This window comes from Cantharellus anzutake (assembly GCF_015039405.1).
Source record: "Cantharellus anzutake strain C23 chromosome Unknown EI90scaffold_22, whole genome shotgun sequence".
In the NCBI taxonomy this organism is placed as follows: Eukaryota; Fungi; Basidiomycota; class Agaricomycetes; order Cantharellales; family Hydnaceae; genus Cantharellus; species Cantharellus anzutake.
Genome location: NW_024066972.1, coordinates 337,026 through 362,085, shown reverse-complemented (window position 1 = coordinate 362,085; position 25,060 = coordinate 337,026). Strand labels below are relative to the sequence as shown.

The 25,060-nt window shown below is 50.3% G+C and overlaps 3 protein-coding genes and 1 non-coding gene across 4 annotated transcripts; 2 read left to right on the top strand and 2 right to left on the bottom strand.

Moving 5' to 3' along the window:
• Window positions 1-825: 825 nt before the first annotated feature.
• On the bottom strand, window positions 826-2,359 carry EI90DRAFT_3056977 (uncharacterized protein). Its single transcript, XM_039060264.1, has 2 exons — window positions 1,802-2,359; window positions 826-1,740 (listed from the first exon to the last, which is right to left on the bottom strand). The coding sequence occupies exons 1-2, from the start codon at window positions 2,109-2,111 to the stop codon at window positions 836-838; spliced, it is 1,215 nt and encodes a 404-aa protein (XP_038916307.1). The 5' UTR covers window positions 2,112-2,359; the 3' UTR covers window positions 826-835.
• A 17,230-nt stretch (window positions 2,360-19,589) lies between these two features.
• EI90DRAFT_3123282 (uncharacterized protein) lies at window positions 19,590-20,093 on the top strand (the record flags this gene model as incomplete). Its single annotated transcript, XM_039063600.1, has 1 exon — window positions 19,590-20,093. The coding sequence occupies one exon, from the start codon at window positions 19,590-19,592 to the stop codon at window positions 20,091-20,093; it is 504 nt and encodes a 167-aa protein (XP_038916306.1).
• Window positions 20,094-21,305: 1,212 nt separating this feature from the next.
• Window positions 21,306-22,815, bottom strand: EI90DRAFT_3123281 (uncharacterized protein; the record flags this gene model as incomplete). The annotated part of the gene is made up of 3 exons (XM_039063599.1): window positions 21,306-21,569; window positions 22,588-22,682; window positions 22,749-22,815. 3 exons carry the CDS (start codon window positions 22,813-22,815, stop codon window positions 21,306-21,308), a joined length of 426 nt encoding a protein of 141 aa, XP_038916305.1.
• Window positions 22,816-24,377: 1,562 nt separating this feature from the next.
• Window positions 24,378-24,450, top strand: EI90DRAFT_t127. The gene has a single exon. It is a non-coding gene; the product is annotated as a tRNA-Thr (tRNA).
• Window positions 24,451-25,060: the final 610 nt, after the last annotated feature.

The window sequence follows — 25,060 nt, the reverse complement described above, 5'->3', positions numbered from 1 at the left end:
GTCAGGGACCGACCCGGGGTTGAGAGCGCCCGGGTGTATCGCCCAAGGCTGAGGGTCTGGTAGGTATGACGCGGGCATGCGTAACAACGGGCCCAAAGCAGACAAGGGTCCCTGGCCACTGAGACTAAAGTGGGAAATGTGTTATTGTTATTATCAAGGGAAGTATAAGCTACTTGCCTAAAGTGGGAAATGTGAGAAGAAGGTTGCTTCTCAGTTCCCACTTAGGCTGTGTTTATATACATGTGGTTGAAGGCCACGTGGGAAGCGCCACATCATCTGAGCACACAGCCACCTCCATCCGGGTACCTCTGTAAGAGGTCCTAGGAGCATCCGGTATGCAGGGGGTCGTCCGGTGTGTCCGGGTTTGGGCGTGTTACACTGCAGCTGGGTCAATGGTACATTGATACAAAGGAAGTCATCCATGTGATAAGAAAGGAATAAAGAGGAGAGAGAATAGAAAAGAAGGAGAAGAAGAAAGGGAAGGGAAAAAAGGGGAAGAGGGGGGAGGTTGGGAGGAGTGGATGGTGGGGCACCAGGTTAGGTGGGGCCGGGTCAGGCGGGTGTGCCCTGACACACCCCTATGGCCCTGCCAGTTGTGCCAACCGTGGCAAATTTCAGGTACAAAAAGGGGAAGAATGTGTGGGAATGGTGTGGGGAAAGAAATGGTGTTTAATGCTGGGAGAGGTGAAAATCAAATGGATTGTGAGAGTCTTTTAATTTATCCCTACGTAACTTGTGATCTGATGGTTTTTAATCTGGTGCATCTAGGTCATACTCAAATGTAAACAATGGTAATAAAACATACAAATTGGAATATGAAGCACAGTATATACATCTATCCAAGATGTGGGAGAAATGAGGTCCAAGATGGGGTCTGGTAAAGATCAGGGGGGGGCAAACACAGAGTGGTGATGGTAAGAACAAGCAAGATAATCTGGGCAATGACGTAAGAGGCTTCCATGAGAAACCCACATACTCTGGCTACATTAGAGCAAAAATCAACAGCCTGGCAACAAGTTATACAAAAGAAAAAATTTCCAAGAGCAGAACGATAAGTATCATCTGCAGGGAGGAGAGTGATCCATTGTGTCGACATGTGCAAGGCATAAGGAATAGGGCACGCCACAATAATTATCACTGAAACCCACCATAGAATGGTCTCCCTGGGTGTTGGAAAGGGAAATGACCATGCCAAGCAATGGATCCCCCCGAAGGTGATGCCCATGGCTACACTAGCCCAAACAGGGCCATATCCAACGATCTCCGCTAGAGTGAGATTCTGAACTGCCCCCTTCTCCACACTGGGCTCTGGCTGATCGGCATCGATGTCCCTGAAACTCGGAGGTTCGAAACAGCTGGAATCTTTCGTCACATGGATCGGGAGTTGGATGAGAGTAGGTTTATGCCACCACAACACATAATCGATGACACTTAGTGTTGCATACGCCAATGTCATTGTCTCAAGTTGCGAACTATGCAAACCGCCCGCCCATCGTCCGATATAATGAATGATAAACCACAGTAGTTGCAGGATAACGATAAATTTCGCAAACCAGTCTCCTTTGCTTCTGTCAAGAATTTCTTCCTTTGCTACTGCGACCTTACCAGCACTCTCAATTATGCCTGGGTATTGTTTGAGGACATCCAGAGGGTTTTCGTTCCTTTTGGGAATCACTGCTCCTATGGATGGGTCGAAGAAGCCACACATGATGACAAAGAATGAATGCATATCCGTCCATCCTTGTGAAGAGTAGAGATCAGATTCTTGTCTTGTGTATTTCTGCTCAAATTCAGGGCACACCTTCGATCATTCTGCAGCCTTTTGACACTCTCTGAGCATCCAAGAGATCTCCCAACGCTCCCCCCAGAAGGACCTCCAGTGCAACCAGTGAAAGAATCATCAAGGGGCCATGGGACGATCCAGGATGTTTGAACAGGGAATAATTAGGCTTTGGTATATCTGGGTGTACGGCCGTCCAAATGCATGCAATAATCGTGAGGAGACAGGTATAGACGATATTCCACATAGTTTGACAATTGCGTAGGTCATTGCAAGCATTAGATATATTTGGCACTGAGAGACTCATGGTGTTATGAGGGAGGATAGGCATTGCATAAACACCATAGGCAAGAATGGGTACAGGCCAAATTTTATAGGTTGAGTATAAGCTTTATACTGCCCCTATGTTTAATGATGTGTTAGCCATGCAACTCCCTCGAGGCAAACTGGTATTTGATTCTAGAGATTCCAAATTACATATTCACAGATCTTTGATGGATCTGCCAAACTCAATGTGAGGTGCCTAGCTGATGATCAAATGGGCGTCAGACTTAATCTTAGCTGCCGTGACTGGGCTCAGTGGATTCAATTAATGCAGTGTCTCCGGAAATGGACTTTCCTATATCGGCAATGTGATAGGTTCCTATGCAGTCGCATGCATCATCACACACCCGGTGTTGTCCTGTGAGGGGTAAAACAGGGGAATGTGTGGTCAAAACAGGAAATTGGCACAGCCATTAGGGGGTTTCACGGTAGGCAAGATTGGTCTAAACAGGTGTCTAAACTGAAATCCTAAACTGACCCACAATTGATCAAAACTTGTCAGTTTTGCCAGTTTAGCTGTTGAGGCTCACATGCCCCAAATGGTCCAAACTGACCCAAGATTCAACTTAAGACTGGCTTCTAGATTCGGATATATTTGTAAACTCCGCCAGCATGCTACTGTACAGTTCCTTTTCCAATACAGTTATCCATCCCCAGTTCCCGTCCTACCATTTGTCCATCAGACCCAGTCACAGACATGCCACCAAGGGACCATGTTGGAGGAGCAAGCCATGACAATGTACCGGTATGCACTTCATGCCCATATCTTTAGTAGATATCATACCCCTTTCTACCTTTGTCTTAATGCTACAGTGTTTCACACATAGTTGTGCACAACATATCCTTTCACATTCCATTTTCCATTACTTATGTCTGATGTCTTGTTATTAGTTCAACTGCTTATATCGCTGTACAGTTACACGTTATGATCATTTTTCCTGTTATCCAAGTGTCCCCACTGAGTGCTACATAATGACAGGCCATAAGTGTAAGCATAAGGATCCCCTACCTGAGGACCAAAACATTGTACAATTGGGGGGCACTATGCCATACATAATAATCAAAGTGAAAAAGCGAAACACAAGGGACAACATGAAGTTAGTTGTGGGCAATCACTTGCATGGCATAGACACACCATGTCAGCAATTGAGTGCCTAGTGGGCCTTCGTGTCAGAGACCGGATTCGAGATGAGGGAGTGTCTCCATAACGGAGGGCTTTGGCCTCAGCGACTTCTGCCAGGAGCGCTGTGCCTAGTGACACGTCCGTGCCCTAACTTACTGACTGGCGATCAGAACCTAAGGGGGGTAACTCTAGTTGATTTTATTACTGGGGTGTAACCTATGTACAAGTGGGATATATATATGGTTACAGCGAAGACGGGACCGCAATTGGCGGAGCCGAACGGAGCGGAGCTAACGGGGTTAAACATTAGCCGACTGAATATTACTGACGAGTCAGGTCGCAGGGTTAGCGGAAAGGCAGGCGATAACCCAGAAACGGAAAGGAGGGAGGGATATGGGCTCTGCAGGGCAGGCGAGTGTATTGCCCAGCGGAGGCGGGAGTGTGCTAGCGGACGTTGGAGCTGTCCGGAAGTCTTCAGGGCTCCGTACTTAGGGAGGCGTATGTAATAAATTGAAATGAGGGGGTGGTGACCATTGAGGGGTACCGAGAGGATTTCGGAATACGGGAGCTCCGAGGTTAGTGAAGAAGGAGCGGAGTTAGTCCGGGGGGAACGGAGGGACCGGAAGTCGATGGCCGGGGATGGATGTGACACTTCAGTCCCATGGGACTGCAGATCCTAACAGGATGATGGGTTCACCAATTCCCATATTTGATGTTGCTGTTGATACTGGACATGAAGACAGCCAGCCAACAGACGAGGACAGCACCACTGAGGAGGATCACCTGACTTATCAACGGACATAAGGAATGTGACAGGAATCAAGTTTAGACTTCAGTTTAGACCCCTTCACTGTGAACGCTTTTGGTTTGGTCTAAACTGTGACTAAAGTCTGCCTCAAAACTCGGACCAATCTTATCCAATCTAGACTCAGTCTGGTCGTTCAGTTTCGACCAATCTGGCCTACCGTGAAACCCCCTATTAATCCCATGGTGTTTGCGCCCATTCGGGTATTAGATGCTATGCAGCAGCGTTGTTTCTCGCCGTTTGAGCGTTAAAGAGTATGGTGCAATGACAGTAAATTACACTGATGTAAAAAAATTTATATACATGCATCAATCACCATAGGATGCTGACTGACATTTGGCTTGATCCCTGGCTCTCAGCATTGTGGAGCACCACCCAGGTGTGCTGCTGGATACTGCAAGCAAGTTAAACGGGGTATTGATGTCATATCCGTGCATACCCGATCCTGACCCGACTTCCGGACCTCCTCCTTCCCCACCTCCGGAGTCTTACCCTACCGCTGCCCATTCCGATATTCACCTTCGGTCCTGGAAACACACCTCCTTTTACCTCCCATGCCACCTCTACTCCTCCTTCCCTCTCCTCCCCTATCTCCATCCGCTCCGATACTCACCTCGGACCGAACACTGCCCCTCCCGCCACCCCCCTACTACTCCTCCTCCTACTCCGCCCCTCCTTCACAACACCTCCACCCTTCCGTCACCCTCCTATGCTTCCCCTGTCCACTCCGATACTCACCTTCGGACCTGACAACTCTCCTTTCCACCACTCCTTCTCTCTTACCTTTCTCCTCTCTCCTCCCTCTGGTACTCTTCTGCCGACCCCCCACCAAGTTACGACCTTCCACCACTGTCCCGTACTTCGTACTCGGGCACTGCTCGTACCTTTGCTCCGAGCCTCCATCATAGTCCCTACCTCGGACTTTGACTCCACCTCAGTCTCAGTCCATTGCATTGGTGACCTCATACTACGTAAATGTCAGGGCACACCCGCCTGACCTGGTACCCTGCTGGTCTACCCTTCCTTACCTCCTCCCCCTTTCCCTTCTTTCCCCCTCATCCTTCCCTCCTCAGTTTCCCCTTATCTTACTTCTTCTTTATTCTCTCTTTATTCCACATGGACGACTTTCTCTGTATCAATGTACCATTGACCCATCTGCAGCGCGCCCACCATGTACCCGGCCCGGGCACCTCGGGTGACTTCCCGCTGTGTCCAGCACGCACGCCTGCACCGGATGCCCTCAGGATCTCCCACGGAGACACCCGGATGGTTACGGCTGTGTGCGAGGGTGACGTGGCACCCGTCATGTGATCCAAGCCGCATGTATATAAACGAACCTGAAGTGGGAACCGAAGAAGTAGCCTTCTTCTCAACTTTCCACTTCAGGTAAGTAGTACAATATCTCTCCTTTAATGACAATAACAACTTTCCACTTCAGTCTAAGTGGCCAGGGACCACTGTCCCGCATCGGGCCTGTCACGCCCGATCCGCCCCCCGCCAGGCTCTCGGTCCCGGACGCTACACCCGGACCCCCTCGACCCCGGATGAGTCCCTGACAGTAAACACCATTGCCAATATTCCTCGGACTTTCAACCCTGCCTCCGTAACCTCCTGTCAGGGCACACCCGCCTGACCCGGGTCCACCCGGACCCACCTGGCCACACCACACCCGCTCCCCGCTGTCTATCCCCCTCCCCCCTCCTTCCTCCCTCTCCTTCCCCTTTCTTTATTTCTTTCTTTTCATCTTCCTCTTCCTGTTTATTTCTTTCTATCTACACGGACCACCTTCCTTTGCATTGATGTACTATTGACCCGTCCGGCCCACACACCCCGGATGGCTTCCCGCTGTGCCCAGCACGTGCGCATGCAGCGGACACTCTCAGGATCCCCCATGGGGACACCCGGATGCCTACGGCTGCCTCTGAGGATGACGTGGCACTCGTCATGTGACTCAAGCTGCATGTACATAAATGTACCTGAAGTGGGAACCGAAGAAGTAACCTTCTTCTCACATTCTCCACTTCAGGTAAGTAGTATAGTTTTCCCCTTTAATAATAATAACACATTCTCCACTTCAGACTGAGTGGCCAGGGACCACTGTCCCGGATCGGGCCCGCCAGTATGCACGCCCGCTCCACACCCCGTGACGGCTTCAGTGCCGGACATTACCCCCGGGCCCTCTCGACCCCGGACGCGTCCCTGACACCTCCGTAAGCTCTGCAACTGTCACGACCCAACATATCCGACACTTCCCTCTATGCGTCCTAGTGCCACTTGGCCCATCCCTCCCGCTATCATCATCATCCGTCCACCCATCCGTCCACCCGTCACCCTCATCCGCACTTCCTCCCTTGCGTGCGTACCTTCCAACCTAGGTTGCCCGCTTCATTGTTGTCTGCCCCCAGCCGGACGGCTTGCTAGATGGCCGGATGGCCTTTTCTCTTTTGTCCACTTGCGGACTATTGTTCTTCCTATTGTTCCTTGCTTGCCTTTTGTTGACCAAGTTTGCCGATATTGATTATTTGTTCCTTTCTTCATTCATTAATATCGCGCTTGATCCACCACTCCTTCTGGGCCACTCTCATTTAGTTACTTGTGTTTATAACACATGTAGGTTACACCGGATGTACCTTAGTTCGTATATCGACTTGGATTCCCCCTCTAAACTCTTATCCTCATCGTAAGGCTTCTGTCTGAAATTGGGACACCAACGTAAGAACGAAGCGCAGTGCTCCACCCGAGTCGCTGAAGCTAAAAGTCCCGCCCCTCCGACCTTACGAGCCCGGATGACTTCGCGCGCCTTGCGGGTCACCCGGATACGCTTCTGGCATGTTCCTGACAGTATATATGAACTCAAATCGCTCTTACGTTCTTTCCTTGCTCTATCATTGTTTCACTGAACTATGTCTAGAGCTTATCAAACCCGTTCACAGACGCGCACCGAACCTGGTTCTTCTAGGCTTCCAGGTCTCAGGACGCTTGAAGAACTTTTGTGCAGACACGATCTAGACCCTTCTGAACGTCTGCCATTCCAAAGCTTTATGGCTGACCGTGACGACCCTACTTCCTCCTCCACTCCTGCACCCTCCCGTCAATTCCATCGTTCCATATTCCAAGACCATGACGAGGCGGCTGCTGTCGAGAGAGATGTCAATCCGGACAGCCAAGCTGATGACTATGACCCCGAAGCTTCTCGTAACCCTACTCCACGTCCTGATCCCGCTAATCCCCTAGACCCGCCAGACACCCCACCCAACCGTGGTAACGGTGGTGGTGACGGTGACGGTGGTGGTGGTGATGACGGTGGTGACGATCTGCCTGAGGATCAGCTGCCAGATGACCCGGGTAGCTGTGTGTTGGCCCAGTTGACGGACGCTATTGCCGCCCTGGCCCGCTCAACCACTGCCGCTCGTCAACCTCCAGACCCCAGCCGTAGGACGAAGCTTCGTGAGCCTGACCAATTTGATGGTACTGACCCTCAGAAACTCCGCACTTTCCTTGTTCAGTGCGAACTCAACTTCCAGAACCGCCCCCAAGCATTTGTTAACGAGCGTATGAAAGTCATCTATGCTACGTCCTTCCTCAAGGGGATCGCTCTGAGTTGGTTTGAGCCTGAACTTCTTCACGGTAACCCGCGTCGCCGTCCACGTTGGATGGACGACTATGAACTTTTCGTCCGAGAACTCGAAGAGAACTTCGGCCCGCACGACCCCTTTGGTGATGCTGAGCATCGTCTGAGTACTGTCAGGGTTCAGCACCCTGCCTTAGGGTGCCCCGGACTCCCCACCTACTTTACCCCCTTTTATTCTTTGACTGTTGCCTTGTTGTTGCCTTTGTGTGTTGTGTACACACGCGCACGGGATAGCGCGGGAACTTTCTGAGCGAGCAGCTTGCCCAGAATGTTCCCACGGGTCACAGCCACAGTTCTGGGCGAGCAACTCGCCCAGAACGTTCCCACGCTTACTGGGCACTGCCACCTGGATGTTCCCTCCGGGTCACACTACACAACTCTAGGAGCTGTATAGTTGTGGGCATGTGACCCATTCCTTTATATAGCAACCATGCGGGGAGATGAGACCTTTACCCTTCTTCTCATCTCATGCCCCGCATAGTGTGAGGACAGGTTAGATGGGGGTTGAGGTCAGGGAGCCACCGAGTCCGAGGCCGGGCCCTGACAAGTACTCTGACTATGTCGGATAATCACAGGATCGCCAAGTACGTCGTCGAGTTTAATCACAATGCTTCACAGTTACCCGGATACGGTGAGGTTGCCTTGAGGCACCATTTCTATAATGGGTTGCCGGATAGGATCAAGGACGAGATCACTCGTTATGGTAAGCCACGCTTGTTGCACGACATGCGCTCTCTTGCCCAAGATATCGATGGACAATATTGGGAGCGCAAGGGCGAGTTGTCGCACCGTCCGAGAGATCGAGCTACCTCACCCGACTCCTCCAAGCAGAACGCGAAATCAGGCAAGAACCCGAAGTACTCTAAGTCCTCCAACCCTCCTGACTCCACGTCCGACCCCTCCACTTCCACTGATCGCTCTACCAAGGACCCTAAAAAGTCTAAGGGAAAGCAACCCGACTCTGACCTGTCCTCGAAGCTTGACAAGAGTGGCAAGCTCACCAAAGAAGAATGCCAGCGTCGCTTCGAGAACAACCTCTGCCTCTTCTGTGGGCGCTCTGGGCATGTGGCCAAAGAGTGTCCTAAGTCTGTCAGGGACAGCTCCGAAAGCGGTGAGGTCCCGGCGCGAGGGACTCGATGGGACAGGTGTTGGCTATACATAGCGGCGGTCCCATCGCAGGGTGAGCGTCCCCGACCACTGAAGTGGGAAGTTGAGTTATCATTAAAGGGGAAAGCTATGGTACTTACCTGAAGTGGGAAGTTGAGAAGAAGGCTGCTTCTTCTGTTCCCACTCCAGGCGCTATTATATACAGGCGGTCAGGGTCACGTGGGAGAAGCCACGTCATCTCCGCACACAGCCACGCCCCCCCGGGTGTCTCCGCGGGAGATCCCGGAGGTGGCCGCTCAGTAGGTGGGAGAGTGTGCGCGGCGCGTGCGGCGATCGGGGGAGCGGGGTTAGGTACATAGTGGTACATGGAGAAAAGGGAAATCGACCGTAGAATAGAAATAGAGAGAGAAGGGGAAAGTGAGAAAGGAGGGACGGGGGGTGATAGCGAGGAAAGCGGGGTAGGCGCGGGGTGCGGCGCAGGGTCGGGCAGGTGTGCCCTGACAAAGTCCTCCTCTCGTGCAGCCAAAGCTAGAGCAGCCCAGGCTGAGGATGTTGCGGATTCTGTGGTGGATTCGGACGAGGAAAAAAACTAGATAGTGACCCTCCGGGCCCCGTATGACCAGTTGGTCACGCTGACCCTCCTCATACATCTAGAGTCCTGTGCTTGAACGCGTCTGGACTATCCGCTCTCCATTCTCTTTCTGTTCTGATCTCTTTTTCTCCTTGTTCTGCTGATGGTCGATTTCCAACTTCAAGGGAGTGCGCTCCCGGCTCTGATCTATTTTCTGCTTCAAGGGAGAATGCTCCCGGCTCTGCTCTGTCTTCTTCTTCCGGGGGGTCTGAACCCCGTAAAAATATGTCTTTTCCTTCTTCTCTTCTGTCTGGAAACTTTTCCGCTCTTATTGACTCAGGATCTTCTGACACCTTTGTAGATACATCCTTCGTCAATAAACATCACATCTCCACGTACCCTGTCGCGCCTCTGCAACTCCGACTATTTGACGGCTCCATGAACTCCATGATCACCCAAGCCGTCAATCTGCCCATCCGATTCACCACTGGTGAGGTTACTCCAACGACATGTTATGTCACATCGTTGGATGGCTCTTGTGCTATCGTCCTAGGACATGACTGGCTCACCCGACACAATCCGTTGATTGACTGGGTCTCGAGCAGTATAACTTTCCGGACATCTGTGCAATCCAGTCCGACCACCCTGAGCTCTCCTCCCGTAGTTGTGGACCCAGTCCCAACGCAAGGGAATCCGACCTCCGACCCACAGTGTGCATCCGTCCATCAGGCAATCACCATCGAGATTGTCAGTCCGGCTGTGTTCACCCAGACTGCCCGACTCGATGGGTCCGTCACTTTCTGCCTGGAAAATCTGTCCACTTTAGCAGAGTTGTGCTCGACATCCACCTCTTCTGACCCCATCGACATCTCAACTGTTCCTAAGGCTTATCACGAGTTTGCGGATGTCTTCAGTAAGAGTAAAGCCAATACTCTCGCACCGCACCGTGAATATGACCTGAAGATCGAGTTGGAGGAAGGCCCATGGATATCGAGTTCCACGGGCGACCGGGGACAGGGAGTTGTTTCAGCAAGCCATAGGGCTTGTGACGAGGGACCTTGGCACGGGCGCAGGCAGTACAGGACGAGATGTAGTCCTTAACAAATGAACGGATACCCGGCCAAGTGTACTCTCAATGGACCAGATCCAACGTGCGGTTCTGACCAAAGTGTCCGGAGAGTGGATGGTCATGCTTGTATCTCAAGATCCTGAGATGAAGATCGTTTGCGTCCGGTACATAGATACGCTTATTGAGCCTTAACAGGCTGTCCGCGTCTAGGGACCAACGAGAGTCTGCAGGGATAGGACCAGAGAGATATTCAGCAACAGAGGAGTCGGATGGCAGGGCGGTAATGATGTCCTTGTGGATAGCTTCGACGTCAACCATAGAGCTGGCCCGAAGGACTGGAGTGGCTAGGCAAGTGGCTCGTAGGGAGGCCGAGAGCTGTTCAGTGGTGAAGACAGGGCGAAAATTCTGCGGATTGACGTGGGCGTAGTCCCTATCCCCTTCTTTGGGGTAGACGTCCCAGCGTCTAGTCAACGCATCAGGTTTCGCGCCAAGTCTTCCCGGACGAAAACGGACAACCATATTAAACTGTGAGAGAAACTCTGACCAGCGTGCCTGCCTGCGGGTCAAGAGTTTGGTAGTGGTGAAATATTCCAAGTTCTTGTGATCCGTGACAACGTCAATAGGAGTGCCAGAGCCTTCAAGATAGTGTCGCCAAGAGCGGAAAGCTTCAAAGATAGCTAGGAGCTCCTTATCATGGGTATCGTAGTTGAGTTCGGGCACTGTCAGCGTTCTCGAGCGAAAAGCAACCGGGCGAATCTCATCATCCTCACAACGGATGGAGAGAATACCTGAGATTGCATAGTCGGACGCGTCAGTTTCAACTATTAGTGGACGATCGGGTACCCAGTGAGTAAGGATGGGGGCGGATGTGAAAGCTTCTTTGAGACGAAGGAAGGCGGAACGACACTCATCAGAGAAGGACCAAGCCACATTTTTACGGGTGAGTCTGGTCAGCGGAAGAACTATACTGGAATAATCATGGATGAAATGGCGATAGAAGTTTGCAAATCCCAAGAAGGACTGGATGTCCTTGACCTTACGGGGCTTGGGCCAATCCTGAATGGATTGAATCTTTTCGGGCAACATGGACAAACCAGTCGGCGAAAGGATGTAGCCCAAATACTCCATAGTGTCAGTTGAGAATTCGCACTTCTGCGGATTGGCAAATAACCCATGCTTGCGTAGCCTACTCAGGACTTCCCGGACGTGATCCTCATGCTGAGTCTCATCTTCCAAATAGACCAGGATGTCGTCCAAGTAGACTACCACGCAAGTGTCAAGAAGATCAGCAAAGATGGTATTAACGAAGCGCTGAAAGGCTGCAGGTGCGTTGGTCAAACCGAATGGCATGACAAGCCACTCGTAGGATCTGTAGTGCGTGCGGAAGGAAGTCTTCCACTCATCGCCCGCTGCTATCCGCACCAAATGGTATGCATGGCGGAGGTCGAGCTTGGTGTAGATCTTCGCACGGCTAGGAACGTCTAGGAGATCAGAGATATGCGGCAGCGGATACCTATCTTTCTTTGTGATCTTGTTGAGGCCCCTGAAGTCCACACAAAGACGTAGAGAACCGTCTTTCTTGCAGATGAAGAGCACTGGCGCAGCGTGGGTTGAAGACGAAGGACGGATGAAACTGGACGCCAAGTGCTCGTCAAGGAATGTACAGAGAGCCTCAAGCTCAGACTGGGAAAGGGAATATAGGGTGCCAAGGGGAGGATGGGAACTTCATTGAACAGCTTCCCCCATCCTCTGGCTTCACGGCCATCCTGGTAGTCGTTGACCGTCTTTCTAAGCAATGTGTCTTTATTCCTATGCACGATACCATTGATGCACCCGGCCTCGCTAAGCTGTTTCTCCTCCATGTATTCTCGAAACACGGCGTACCCTCCCACATCACTTCGGATCGAGGATCCGAGTTCGTATCCCATTTCTTCCGCTCTCTAGGTAAGGCTCTTGACATCCGCCTTCACTTCACTTCGGGTTATCACCCAGAAGGGGATGGTCAGACCGAGTGGATGAACCAGACGTTAGAACAGTATCTTCGGGTGTATTGCAACTACCAGCAGGACAATTGGGCTGAGTTATTGCCCTTAGCTGAGTTCGCGTACAACAATGCCCCTAATGCTACTACTGGCGTCTCTCCGTTCTTTGCCAACAAGGGATACCATCCGACCCTCTCTGTCCATCCGGAACGAGATTTGACTTCAGTACGCGCCCAAGAGTACTCGGTTGATCTCGATTCCTTACATCAGTTCCTATGTGAAGAAATGTCCTCAGCGCAACGGCGTTATCAGGGCCCTGCGGATGCTAGACGTTCACCTGCACCCAACTTTGAGGTTGGTACTATGGTCTTTGTTAAGGCTAAGTATTTTAGATCCACCCGACCCTCGAAGAAACTCTCAGAAAAGAACCTCGGGCCCTTTGAGATCATCGCCGCGCCAGGAACCCACTCCCACACCATCTGCCTTCCTGAGACTATGAGAGCCATGCACCCGGTCTTTCATGTGTCCCAACTCAAACCGGCCGTCCCCAACACCATCCCCAACCGTGTACAACCTCCGCCTCCGCCCGTTGAGATTGACGGTGAACCTGAGTATGAGATTGCTGAAATACTAGATTCAAAGTTGGATCGTAGGCGTCGTAACTGTACCTGGTACATTGGCTCGGGTATGATGGGACGGACGAGGAGACTTCTTGGTTGCCAGCCACGGAGCTTGGCCATGCCTCTGACTTGGTTTCTGACTTCCACGCGCTTTATCCTGACAAGCCGGGTCCTCACTTGTCTTAGAGTGCTCACGTGTCAACTGGCCATGTTTTGACTAGGGTATGGCATGGTGGAGGTATATACAAAAATGAAAAAAAAAAAAAGAGAGAACTTCAGGGCGACGCGCCCACACCATGGGAAGTATACATGGGTGGGTCACCCGCTCCCCCACCCTCCGACTTATCCTTCTTCCTCAACCTCTCCTCCCGCGTAATCTTGGCGACCTTGCTGGGCAACTGCCTCACAGCGTCAGTCAGCTCCTTGAGGGCATCAACGATCGCCTCACCCCACCTCTCCACATCACCCCCATCCTCGTCCCAATCATCCTCTTCGTCCTCCATATCATCTCCCCCATCTTCAGACGTGTGTACTGGCGCCTTGGGTGAGATCACCCACGGTTTCTTTTGCTGTGAGGGCGTCATGGTCCCCACTCGAATCGTGACCAGATCGCACTTGGCCCTGGCTCGCGTGCAGTTCGTGCACGCCTGGTACCTGCCCCACTCGCAAACCAGCTGGGACTTGATGCAACGACCACAAGGGGGCTTTTCCCTTGCGGACTGTGGTGGGTCGACTGAGGCCTTGCGCTAAAAAAAACAAAAAACAAAAGAAAAATACTTGTGTTAGCCTCAGGGATCGCGTGGCAGTAAGTGTTTGTAAGATACTGGCTACTCACCTTGCCTTTGGACGACCCAGCCGCCCGCGCCTGTTGGCGCTTCGCCTCTGCCTCCCGCTCCCCGGCCTCCTCTTCCTCACGTCTTTTCTTCTCTTCAGCCGCCCGCCTAGCTGCCTCGGCCGCCTTTTTGACCGCCTTGCGCCTCACCCGCTCATTCAGCTTCGCCTGCATCATGGCAGGCTCGTCATCCGTCACCTCCTGGATGTCCTTCTCCTCCCAGGATGCGATGTTGTGGAGGTCAAGAGTTTTGGACATGAAGGGTGGGTTATTGAGTAGAGCTGTTGAGTAATGACTGGACTTAGTCAAATTGATGGAGCGAATGTTTGATTTCACATGCGGATTCAAATTCGGAATTGGCTGAACGATTCCCATGTGCACCAATTGGGCCTCCAGGGGCGTCGGCCCTAAGAAGGGGATACTGTCATGACCCGACATATCCGACACTTCCCTCTACGCGTCCTAGTGCCACTTGGCCCGTCCCTCCCGCTATCATCATCATCCGTCCACCCATCCGTCCACCATCAGCAAACCTGGATGCGGAGGCCTGAGAGCTCATAGAGCTCATAGAGCTCTCAGAGCTTCAGTACTTTGAAATTGCAGGTCCCCTTCTCTGAGAGCTCCAAAAAGTAGTCAAAGCTCTGAGAGCTCATAGAGCTATATTTGCACACAGGGGACTATTATCTATATGAGCTCCCTGAGTGTTTAATTTACCTGATATCAAAATTAAAATTTAAAAGCATTGACTATGGCATCATGTGACTAGCCATAGCCAAGTCCCTACCATACAAGGGACTGAACAAACTCAGCTTCACTTTCAGCACCAATGCGGCACCAGACACCAAGGGTATGTAGCCCAATCAATATATAGACCAAATGTAGGGATATAAATGCAGTTAATCTGAAATTACTTAGGGGGGGAAATGGGGGGGGAAATGAGGGGAAAATTGAGGGGGGGGAATGGGGGGGAATTGGGGGGGAATTGGGAGGGGGAATGAGGGAAAAATTAAAGGGGAAATGGGGGGAAAATGAGGGGGGAAATGGGGAAATTTGGAGGGGGGGATGAGGGGGGAAATGAGGGGGAAAATGAGGGGAAAATGGAGGGGGGGAATGGGGTGACATTTGGAGGGGGAAATGAGGAGGGAATTGGGGGGAATGAGGGAGGAAATGAGGGAGGAAATTGAGGGGGAAGTGGGGGGAAAATGGAGGGGGGGAATGGGGTGAAATTTGGAGGGGGGAATGAGGGGGGAATGAGGGGGAAAATGGGGGAGGAAATGGAGGGGGAAATGGGGGGGAATGAGGGGAAATTTGGAGGGGAGGATGGGGGGGAATGGGGGGAAAATTGAGGAGGGAATTGAGGGGAAAATTGAGGGGGGAATGGGGGGGAATGAGGGGGAAATTGGGAAGGAATGGGGGGGGGGGGAATGAGGGGAAATTTGGAGGGGGGAATGGGGGAGAAATGGGGGGAAATTGAGGTGGGAATTGGGGGGGGAATGAGGGGAAAATCGAAGGGGGGGATGGGGGGGAAATTGAGGGGGGGGATGAAGGGGAAAATGGGAGGAAAATGAGGGGGAACTGGGGGGTTTCTAAAAACTTGAAAAAAGTCAGGGAAAATTAAGGAAAATTCAGAAAATGGGGACTTTCTAAAAAAGGAGAATGTCCAAAAAATCAGGGGGAAAATCAGAAATTTTGGGATAAGTTAGGGAGAGATATTTCAGGAAATTAGGAATAATTGGAAAAAAAATTAATTCACTTTTTTGATAATTCAATGTGCATTGGAAAGTGCCAAAGTGGGGCAATGTAGCAATGTATGTTTCAGTGTTAGAAAAGTCTCCCACCATGTTTTGGTGAGTGTCAGGGCACAGCCCCTCACTATTCCACAATCCCGCATGCATGCAGACCCATGGGAAAGTTCTGGGTAAGTTACTCACCCAGAAACCATCACAGCCACAACTGTGGGAACTTTCTGGGTGAGCAGCTCGTTCCCACGGGGGGGTGCCATTTATGGGGAGTCAACAAAGAGCTGAAAACTGTATAGTTCCTGGCTCCCATTTGTAGAGGAGGTTGAGAAGGTTTAGCCCCCTCAGTGAGTTTGAGGATCTCGGACTGGGACTAGATACCCCAGCGACTAGGAGGATCCCCCTGGGCCCGTCACAGAACAAGGGCTGGGCCCTGACAGTGAGCCAAATAACCATGGCTTTTTGACCATGGGAAATTTGGTGTCAAAGGCTTGGATGATATCTGAAGAATACATCAGCTTTTTGTTTGCTTTATTTTCAATTTACTTCATTTGGAACACTTTGTTAAAACTGATTTATACCCTACATAACATGCATGGTTACATTGCCACACTTTGGTGCTTTCCAATTCACATAGAATCATCAAAATTGGTTGAGTTTTGAGCAAGAAATGAGATGAAAGATAAAGTGCAAATTTTTGAATTTCAGAGTTTTCCTCAAATTTTGTAAATAGCAATAAAAAATAAGGTGCTGATTTTAGTAAACACAAAGGGTATATGAGCTCTATGAGCCCACTGAGTTCATAGAGTTCATAGAGCTCATAGAGCTTTCAGAGCAATGACAATGGCCATTTTACACACATATATATCCATATTATCTTTGCACTACTGGTGCCAAAATAACTAAGCAGATTTCATGGAGATATGAAGACCATCCATGATTTAAAAACAAAAAGCTCTATGAGCTCTATGAGCTCAGTGAGCTCATAGAGCTCATAGAGTGTTTCAAGTAATGATGCTGGCCATGGAATATGCATTTCCAAAAATGTATATACATATTATCTTTGCACTTCTGCATCCTTAGGAGAATAAAATCATTCAAACATTTAATTTTCTCCACCCAATGTGTAGAGGGTGCACAGCAAAAAGACTCAATTTGCTCACAGAGCTCTGAGAGCTCTGAGAGCTCCAAGAGCTCCCTACCAAGTTTGCTGATGACCCATCACCCTCATCCGCACTTCCTCCCTCGCGTGCGTACCTTCCAACCTAGGTTGCCCGCTTCATTGTTGTCCGCCCCCAGCCGGACGGCTTGCTAGATGGCCGGATGGCCTTTTCTCTTTTGTCCGCCTGCGGACTATTGTTCTTCCTATTGTTCCTTGCTTGCCTTTTGTTGACCAAGTTTGCCAATATTGATTATTTGTTCCTTTCTTCATTCATTAATATCGCGCTTGATCCACCACTCCTTCCGGGCCACTCTCATTTAGTTACTTGTGTTTATAACGCATGTAGGTTACACCGGATGTACCTTAGTTCATATATCGACTTGGATTCCCCCTCTAAACTCTTATCCTCATCGTAAGGCTTCTGTCTGAAATTGGGACACCAACGTAAGAACGAAGTGCAGCGCTCCACCCGAGTCGCTGAAGCTAAAAGTCCCGCCCCTCCGACCTTACGAGCCCAGACGACTTCGCACGCCTCGCAGGTCACCTGGATACGCTTCTGGCACGTTCCTGACAGCAACCTCCGAGCTTTGCGGATCGCCTTCGGCACTTTTGCCGCTTGTAATGTATCTCTCGCGTTTTCCCCTCATCCCTATTTGGACTGCTGCTTCTTCCCATTTTAGCCAGTTAGTCATCATCCCCACTTCTCCTCATCCTCCTGCCCCTCTGGGCCTCGCCCTCCCTACCTCCTTTTGGACGTATCACAGGTCCTGCCTTGTGACCTTCGGTACCGCTCCGCTTCTGTCTACCCTTTGTTCCCGTTTGGACATCTTCGTTCTGATTCGGATCCCCTTTGTTTCCTTGTGCTTTGCCCCCTCCATTATATATATATCGGTGCTTGTACATACTTGTTTTGGGCTCAGTCCGAAATCGACCTGAAATGCCCCCTAGAGACTTCCTGCTCGCCTACTGTGAAATTCAGGACCAAATGGACAAACAGCAATGGCACAGCGCTCCGCTTGAGTTGCTGAGGCCAAGGTCCCTCCACGCTAAGTCTCCAATTCCACTCCAGAGTCGTCTGCTTCCGCCCATTTTTTAACAATTGAGTGGGAAATCGGCACTTGGTTGGTTCCGGACAGGGGTTGGTATGAACATGACAGGGGACAATCAAAATTAAAAACATTCGTTCGATTTGTGTGTTAGCTTCAAGGTACCCAATTAGGCTACAGAACATCAGTTGAACGGGGTATAAACATGCTAAAACAATGCAGATATGACTTTTCTTCAAACTTATGTCACACAGCCATAGCACATGCATTAATAATTCCGATGCATGTCTGTCATGAGTATTCCCCAGGCACTACCATCCTTTCATTAGGGGTTTTGGTTGAGATGGTCAGCTGTAGTGTGCTGACAATATTATGGCTGACTTTGAGGTGAACAGCATCATGCTGTCTCACAGTTGTGCTTGACTCAAGATGAGCACCAGGTGGTTAATGCAATGCATCAACATTATTGATCAATAGGGTTCAACGATATTCAATGGCTATGGGGCATTGAATGGGAGTTTATTTAAAGTACAATGCATAGTCGTATTCTGGTTAGAGGCCCCAAATGGCAGGGGTTTTGTGGGTGGGAACTGGCACCTTCAACTGGAAGCCCATTTGGGAAACTCAGAATGAATTCTCATAGGTACAAGACTGTGTTGGACACAGAAGCATGTAGTACAGGTTGAGGGTGTCAAACGATGGACATCATTCATGATAATGGGGGAGCAGCTTTAACTAAGCGCCCATGTTGGGGGACATGTATACCCCATTATTGAATGGGTTCTCATGGTGATGAGGGTGGTTAAGCAAATCAACATTTAGTGCCTCCCTGATTGCGTGCATTGGAACTTGCATCACGTCGTAGGAGCAGAAACAATTGATCCCACCTTTGATCAATTTCCCAGGAACTGCCAGAGAAAAACTTGAGCAGCAGGGGAACCCTGGCTGGAATGCAACTTACAAATTCCCATGGGGGCACTGGATGGAAAGGCAAACTGCAACGAGGAAGTGTGAGAAGCACATCATGCAATTCGAGAATTAAACACCACAGATATATGCATGTCTTGAACACGTGCCAGCATAGAAGCAGGATTCACTCCACTCCGTATCAGTCTCCTGAACTAGTCGAGAGAGGTGGTCAGCCAGTACTGCTAGGGAATCCCTGTCAGTGGATGTCACCTCATAGCTTTTGAATCACCAAGCCCAGCGAATCCCTACTCAGTCCTGGAACTTGAACAAGCATTTTTGAATCCTAGCCATAAGGTAACTCCTGCATGCCTTACATAAGCAACTGAGAACTGCAGCCTCTCACCACCCCCTGCTGTGCCATGTGACACCATCTCGAAAAGAGGGGGTAAATGTCTAGCGAGATCACAAAATCCACACCCAAGCCTCCCCACCCCAAGCCGCCCCCCCATACTCCCCCCACTGATCTCCTAACAATGGACGATCACTTGATGTCTGACCCAGGAGGTAAAACAGGTCGTCAGAAACTGGCAAACCAGGTCAGCACCCGGCTTCAGGCTAAGTTGACCTACCACACGAACTCAGGCACACCGCAGCAGCCACACCAGAAAGCCGTGCACAGGAATAAACTGTCCACTATCAGGGGCAGACTGGCACTCCTCCCATGGAGGAACACGACCCCTGGAAAGAAGCAACGGATCACACAACCTGAACATGGAGTGAGGACCACCTGGAAGCCCAATCACCAAACGAGGCCCTGAACATAACTAGCATCCCATCATTCAGGCCCCCCTCTCCCGATGAGGTAGCACACCATGAAACCACGAAGGTCATGACAATCTCAACGCCCCCGCACCCACACATCGAGGGCCAACAGTCTGAGGTAGAGGAAATGGAAGAGGAAGAACCACAGAAAGATGAACCTGAAAACGATGAAAACTGGAATGGCTTAGAAGAAGCCAGCTGGTACATGGCCAAAATCATGAACCTAATAGCTGGCATAGCGAACAAAGAATTATGGCAAGACTTTCTCCCGATGTACATGCACTGGTACCTTAGCCTACCCAGATCCGAATTCACACCCTTAGGGGATGCGATCATGGTAGGAAAAGGAACAGAGGAATGCCTAGCGGAGGCTGAAGCTAACATCACCAATCTATCCTCATCAAATGCATATCTAACTGATAGAATAAGGACTTTAGAAAAAGAGCTACTATCCTATAAAGTGTCAAACACAACCAGTAGGGACCCAGAGACCGTGGCAGCACCCATGGCGTCCCCACAGAAGACATGGGCCAACATGGCGAAAACCCCCCTGAAACCAACACAGAGTTGAGCAACCAGTCAACTGGACAAAGGAATCAGAACCCAACACCCGGACACGCCTGGCAAAACAGACCACAGCTCCACAGCAAACCCCCACAGCCTGATCATCTGCATCAACCCCCCGGTTCCGCATGACCAACAACCGAATGGCATTGAAATCTGGAAGAAGATCAACGACATGCTAGAACGGAAGAACCTTCCACATTACCTCAGGGTGATGGCGTTAGGATATTCCATGGCTGGCAACATTAAAATCACCACAGCACCAACCTGCAAAGCCTCCGACTTGATGGAATACGGCCAGGAGATAGCGGCCCTGATCATGTCAAATGAAGTCCTATCCATACTCCCCAACATGGAGCACTACCACATCAAAATTAACGAAATCCCCACCCACTGTGGGAACAATGAACCAATGACGCTAAGCATGATCCAGAGCAAATTATGCATGTACATCCCCCCATACAACGACATGAGAGTATGGCGCTCTCCAAAATGGCTGGGATCAGAAGATACTACATGTGCTAAGAACTTCGCTTCTATTGTCATCGACCTTGCTAACAAAGCAGACAGAGAGGCTATGCTTAGCCTGAAATCAGTATATTTGTTTAACTACAGATGCACAATCACACCATATGAGGACCGTGTTGGAATGGGCGGATTTGGATGACTCCAGAGTGGAATCAGAGACTTAGCGTGGAAGGACCTTGGCCTCAGCGACTCAGGCGGAGTGCTGTGCCATTGCTGGTTGTCCTAGGGGTCCGTAATTTCGGATCTAGCAGAGGGGAAGTCTCTTGGGGGAATTCAAGTCGATTTCAGACTGAGGTTACAAGTTACTATGTACATTGTATATAAGGAGGGGTCCGGAATCAAAAGGAGCAAGGGTACTCCAAAAGCAGACAAAGGGAGCTGGAAGGAGGAACAACACCAAGGGTCAAGTGTTTGACTCAATGGTGTTTCCCAAAGGAGGAGTGAAGGGCCAAGGCCCAAGGAGGAAGGAAGGAGGAAGGGAGTGGGGAATGGCCAGCTGACTGAATAGAAAGGAAGCAGCAGCCCAAATAGGAATGAGGGAGAATAGCAGAATTGAATGGAGCAATGCAACAGTTGCAAGGTCTGATGTAAGTCCGGAAAGTCCGAACTTGGAAGTTAAACTCTGGAATATTGGCAAACATAATTAAATGGAATGAGCTAACCAATACAATGGGTATAAGCGGAGGTGGGGTCACAGTCCGAGGTCGGAGCTAAGACCGGAGGTTCCAGAGATGGAGATGCAACCGGGATTCCGGAGCGGAGGTCCGGAGTCAGGAGCATAGGTGTTGCGTGCTCGTCTGGAAGGTGTCGAGGATGAGGTTGGACCCGGAATGTTCCGGAGTCGGACCAAAGGTGGTGTTGGAGCTGGAGGTGGGATAACCTCTTGGAAGTCAGCAAGGAGGAGGTGGCAGAAGGGAAGTAGGACTCTGGAAGTCAGTTTCAGAGTTCTGGGAGCCTGGAGCGGAGGTCAGGATTGTACAGATATGACAGACTGGCCCCAAATCTATGCATGCAGTAAATGTGGAATGTTGTCGCACTGCACAGAAACCTGTCACCAACCCAGATGCCTCAAATGCGGTGCAAAAGACCACACCACAAATGACCATCCAGAGAACACATGTCTGAAATGTGTGAACTGCAAAGAGCAACATGCAAGCTCATTCAAGGAATGCAAGGCCAGACTGTTAAAGAAATGGGTTATGGGTAATCCATTTCTTTCCGTCCTTATAGACGACTTGGAATCGTCGACCTCATGTATGTAGGGTGGCCTAGTTGTGTAATGAGTATTGTCCGATAGCCTTGGAGCTTTTGACAGAAAGCTGGGACCTCATGGTGAATGGGAGTCTGCTACGATGGATACTTGGTGCTCGTTATGTGAGCATACTGTGTGTGGGTGTATAGGGTCACAGGCAAAGGGGATATCCAGAACTGGACCAGTCGAGGACAAAGGGCTAGTGGGTACTTGGCGCTCGAGGGAGTGTACTGGTAGCGAGTGATATAACAGCTCCTTGAGGGAGCTTCCTGAGATCTGGTTGATGGGTACTTGGCACCCAGATGGGCGTACTGGCAACGAGTGAGATTCCAGCTCCTTGAGGGAACTACTTGAGGCTGGGTTGACAGATACTTGGCACCCAGATGGGCGTACCGGCAACAGGGTATGAGACCGTTCGTTTGGCGAACGGTCTGTATTCGTGTCAACAGGTACTTGGTGCTCATATGAGTGTACTGGTGACAGAGGGGTTAGTCGATCATAGGTCGAACAACATGTGGTGGGATCGATGGCTACTTGGCGCTCGCGAGAGCGTACTGTGAGGTCTTAGGGTTGCTCAGCACACAAGGCCATAAGTGATACAAGATGGTGTATTTTACGGTGGTGTGTAAGCGGTTACCCAGAGGTTCCCGCTTGTCCACGTGACTATATGTATCTAGTTTACATGTGACTCGGGGTTCGGGGCTATTGCCCTGACACGTACCGACGATGAGGGGAATGGGCTTGTATCGAATACCACTCCATCCATAGAGTTAACCAGATGCTCACCATAAGGTGAGACAGATGTGAGCCCAGTACCTGGGCGAGCGACGTGAGTCATAACAGAAGGCATTCGTGCATACCTGAGTTGAGTCACACACGAACTCGATGATCCATGGCCAGAGTCGTCATCCTCAGTAGGGATGACCCATATAGATGGTGACCGAGACATATACAATCTTACACAGACGTTACAGTGTTAGCACAAGGAGGTTTACAATTGTTGCACAGAAGGTGAGGGTGTGTTATTCGTTTTCGTTCCATCTTTTTCGGCTGTAGCCATACATGAATGTGATGCTAACTATTGAATAAGAAATGATCACGAGAAATCTCGCGAAATAGAATAAATAATCCGGCCAGCACCAAAACCCAATAAGGGAAAGCTTAGTGCGGAGTGAGTGTGTAAGAAGGGGGGAAGTGGGGAGAATGTAAGGAAGAGATGGGAGGATGTGGAGGAGGACCCGCTGTGGTTGACGTTCAGTCGACACGGTCGCGAGAGACTCCATTCCTATAACACAGATGTAGCTGCATGGGCCTACCTGCAGCAATGCCGACTCTCCAGCATCCCAACGCAGCAAATGCAGCAAACTCAGCCCTTGACAACCTGGAACAGATCAGGAACAAATGGAACACGGCTCTGCCAACCTCTGAACCATCAGACCCCCTAGAGCACATAGGCCTCTTGGCAAGCGACATATTGAACATCCTTGACAAGGAGAATCTGGAGGACCAGAGAACCACAACAGCAAGACTTATCCAGGAAAAAACCAGGATGAAACCGCTGCACTGCACCCCCACAAGGCCAACTCAGGAACAAGCGCCTCTCACACCATTCACTTCAGTGTCCCAGATGGACATAGAGATGGGCCAACATCATATTCCCAATGCCTAGACAACAAAAACTAATGTCAACCCTATCGATCTGCAGCATCAACGTTAATAGATCCAATTCCACCACACAAGCAGCAATGCAGATGGTGACCAGCAGAAAGAATCCAGTGTTTGACATACTACTAATCCAGGAACTGTGGTGGGAGAAACTGAACAACTCCTTCATCTCAGTTGCCCTAAAGGGGTGGCAAGCCGTACTCCCCATGCTCCCGGTCCCCGAAGGCAATAGACCTAGGGTGATGGCATACTACTGCCTCAATGCCCAGATAGAACTCACCCTCAGAAATGACCTGGCAAAGGATCTGGATTTCATGATAATGGACATCTGAAGGACAGGCTCCAGCCAACTGCCAACCAAACTGATTAATATATACAACCAGAAAGTACTAGGTGAGCTGCAAAACAGGGAGTTCACTGTTGACAGGCTCGCGAACACCCACCTAGATGCTGACACCCCAACAGTCATAACCGGTGACTGGAACATACGCCATCCAAATTGGGATGATCACATCACTTCCCCATGTGCTCGCACAGCAGAAACCCTACAATGGCTGGAACGGAACACCTTCTCCCTAGTCAATGAACCCTTTATTCCCACAAGGGAAGACCACATGGGCCACACATCAGTCATAGACCCAATGCAGCAGCTGAAGGTGCAAGCGTAGTGACAAATCACCTCATCGACACAAACATAGGTTGTCTATCAGACCACCATGCCCAGACCTTCCTACTAGGCCCCTCGGGAAACAGTCAAAAACCCGTGTGACACCAGACTCAACTGGAAACATGCAGATGCAGATAATTTTAAAGATGCCTTTGTTAGAAACCACCTCTGCCTAATGTGGGAATTTAGTGTAATGGTAACACACTCTTGGTACCTATGCAGGGTTCTGCGGTTCGACTCCCAGAATGTCCATATTTTAGCATTTAGGTTCCCAAGACCACGTGTACAAATTCCAACAGCCTTAAGGGCTGAAATACAAGCCTCATGCGCAGAACTAACATCCCTAACCCACAACACCTTGAATAGCATGATCCTAACAGTGATGCCTGGAGAATTAAACCAGGTGACCAATCTCATACAAGGCCTCCTGGAAAGAGCAGCCACCAAGTCGGTACCCACACATAAGCTGAGTAAGGCCTCCAAACCATGGTGGAACGAGGACCTCTCCAAGGCTTACCACGATCTACACTCAACCCATGAGACCCTGAGAGACTGGATGCATGACTTCCACCAGCCATCCATCTTCCTAGCAGATTGCATTAAAGAGATCAGTAAAGAGATCCGACAGAAAATAAGAAAAGCCAAACAGGACTACTACCATCAACTCACTGAGGAGGCAGATGCATGGAATGTATGGAACTTCAGGAAATGGACGAAGTGCCAATGCACCTACATCTTGCCACCCATCCACCAGACTAATGGCCTCCCACTGGCCAGTACACATGAAGAAAAATGCAATGTTCTACATTCCCATCTCTTCCCACCCCCCCTGACACACTCAAACCCCCCACCCATATCGCTA

Excerpts from the sequence above, each read along its gene's own strand:
- EI90DRAFT_3056977 (XM_039060264.1), bottom strand. The coding sequence starts at position 2,111 with ATGCCTATCCTCCCTCATAACACCATGAGTCTCTCAGTGCCAAATATA. Across the intron at positions 1,741-1,801 it reads AGGCTGCAGAATGATCGAAG|GATGGACGGATATGCATTCA; the intron begins GTGTGCCCTGAA and ends ACTCTTCACAAG.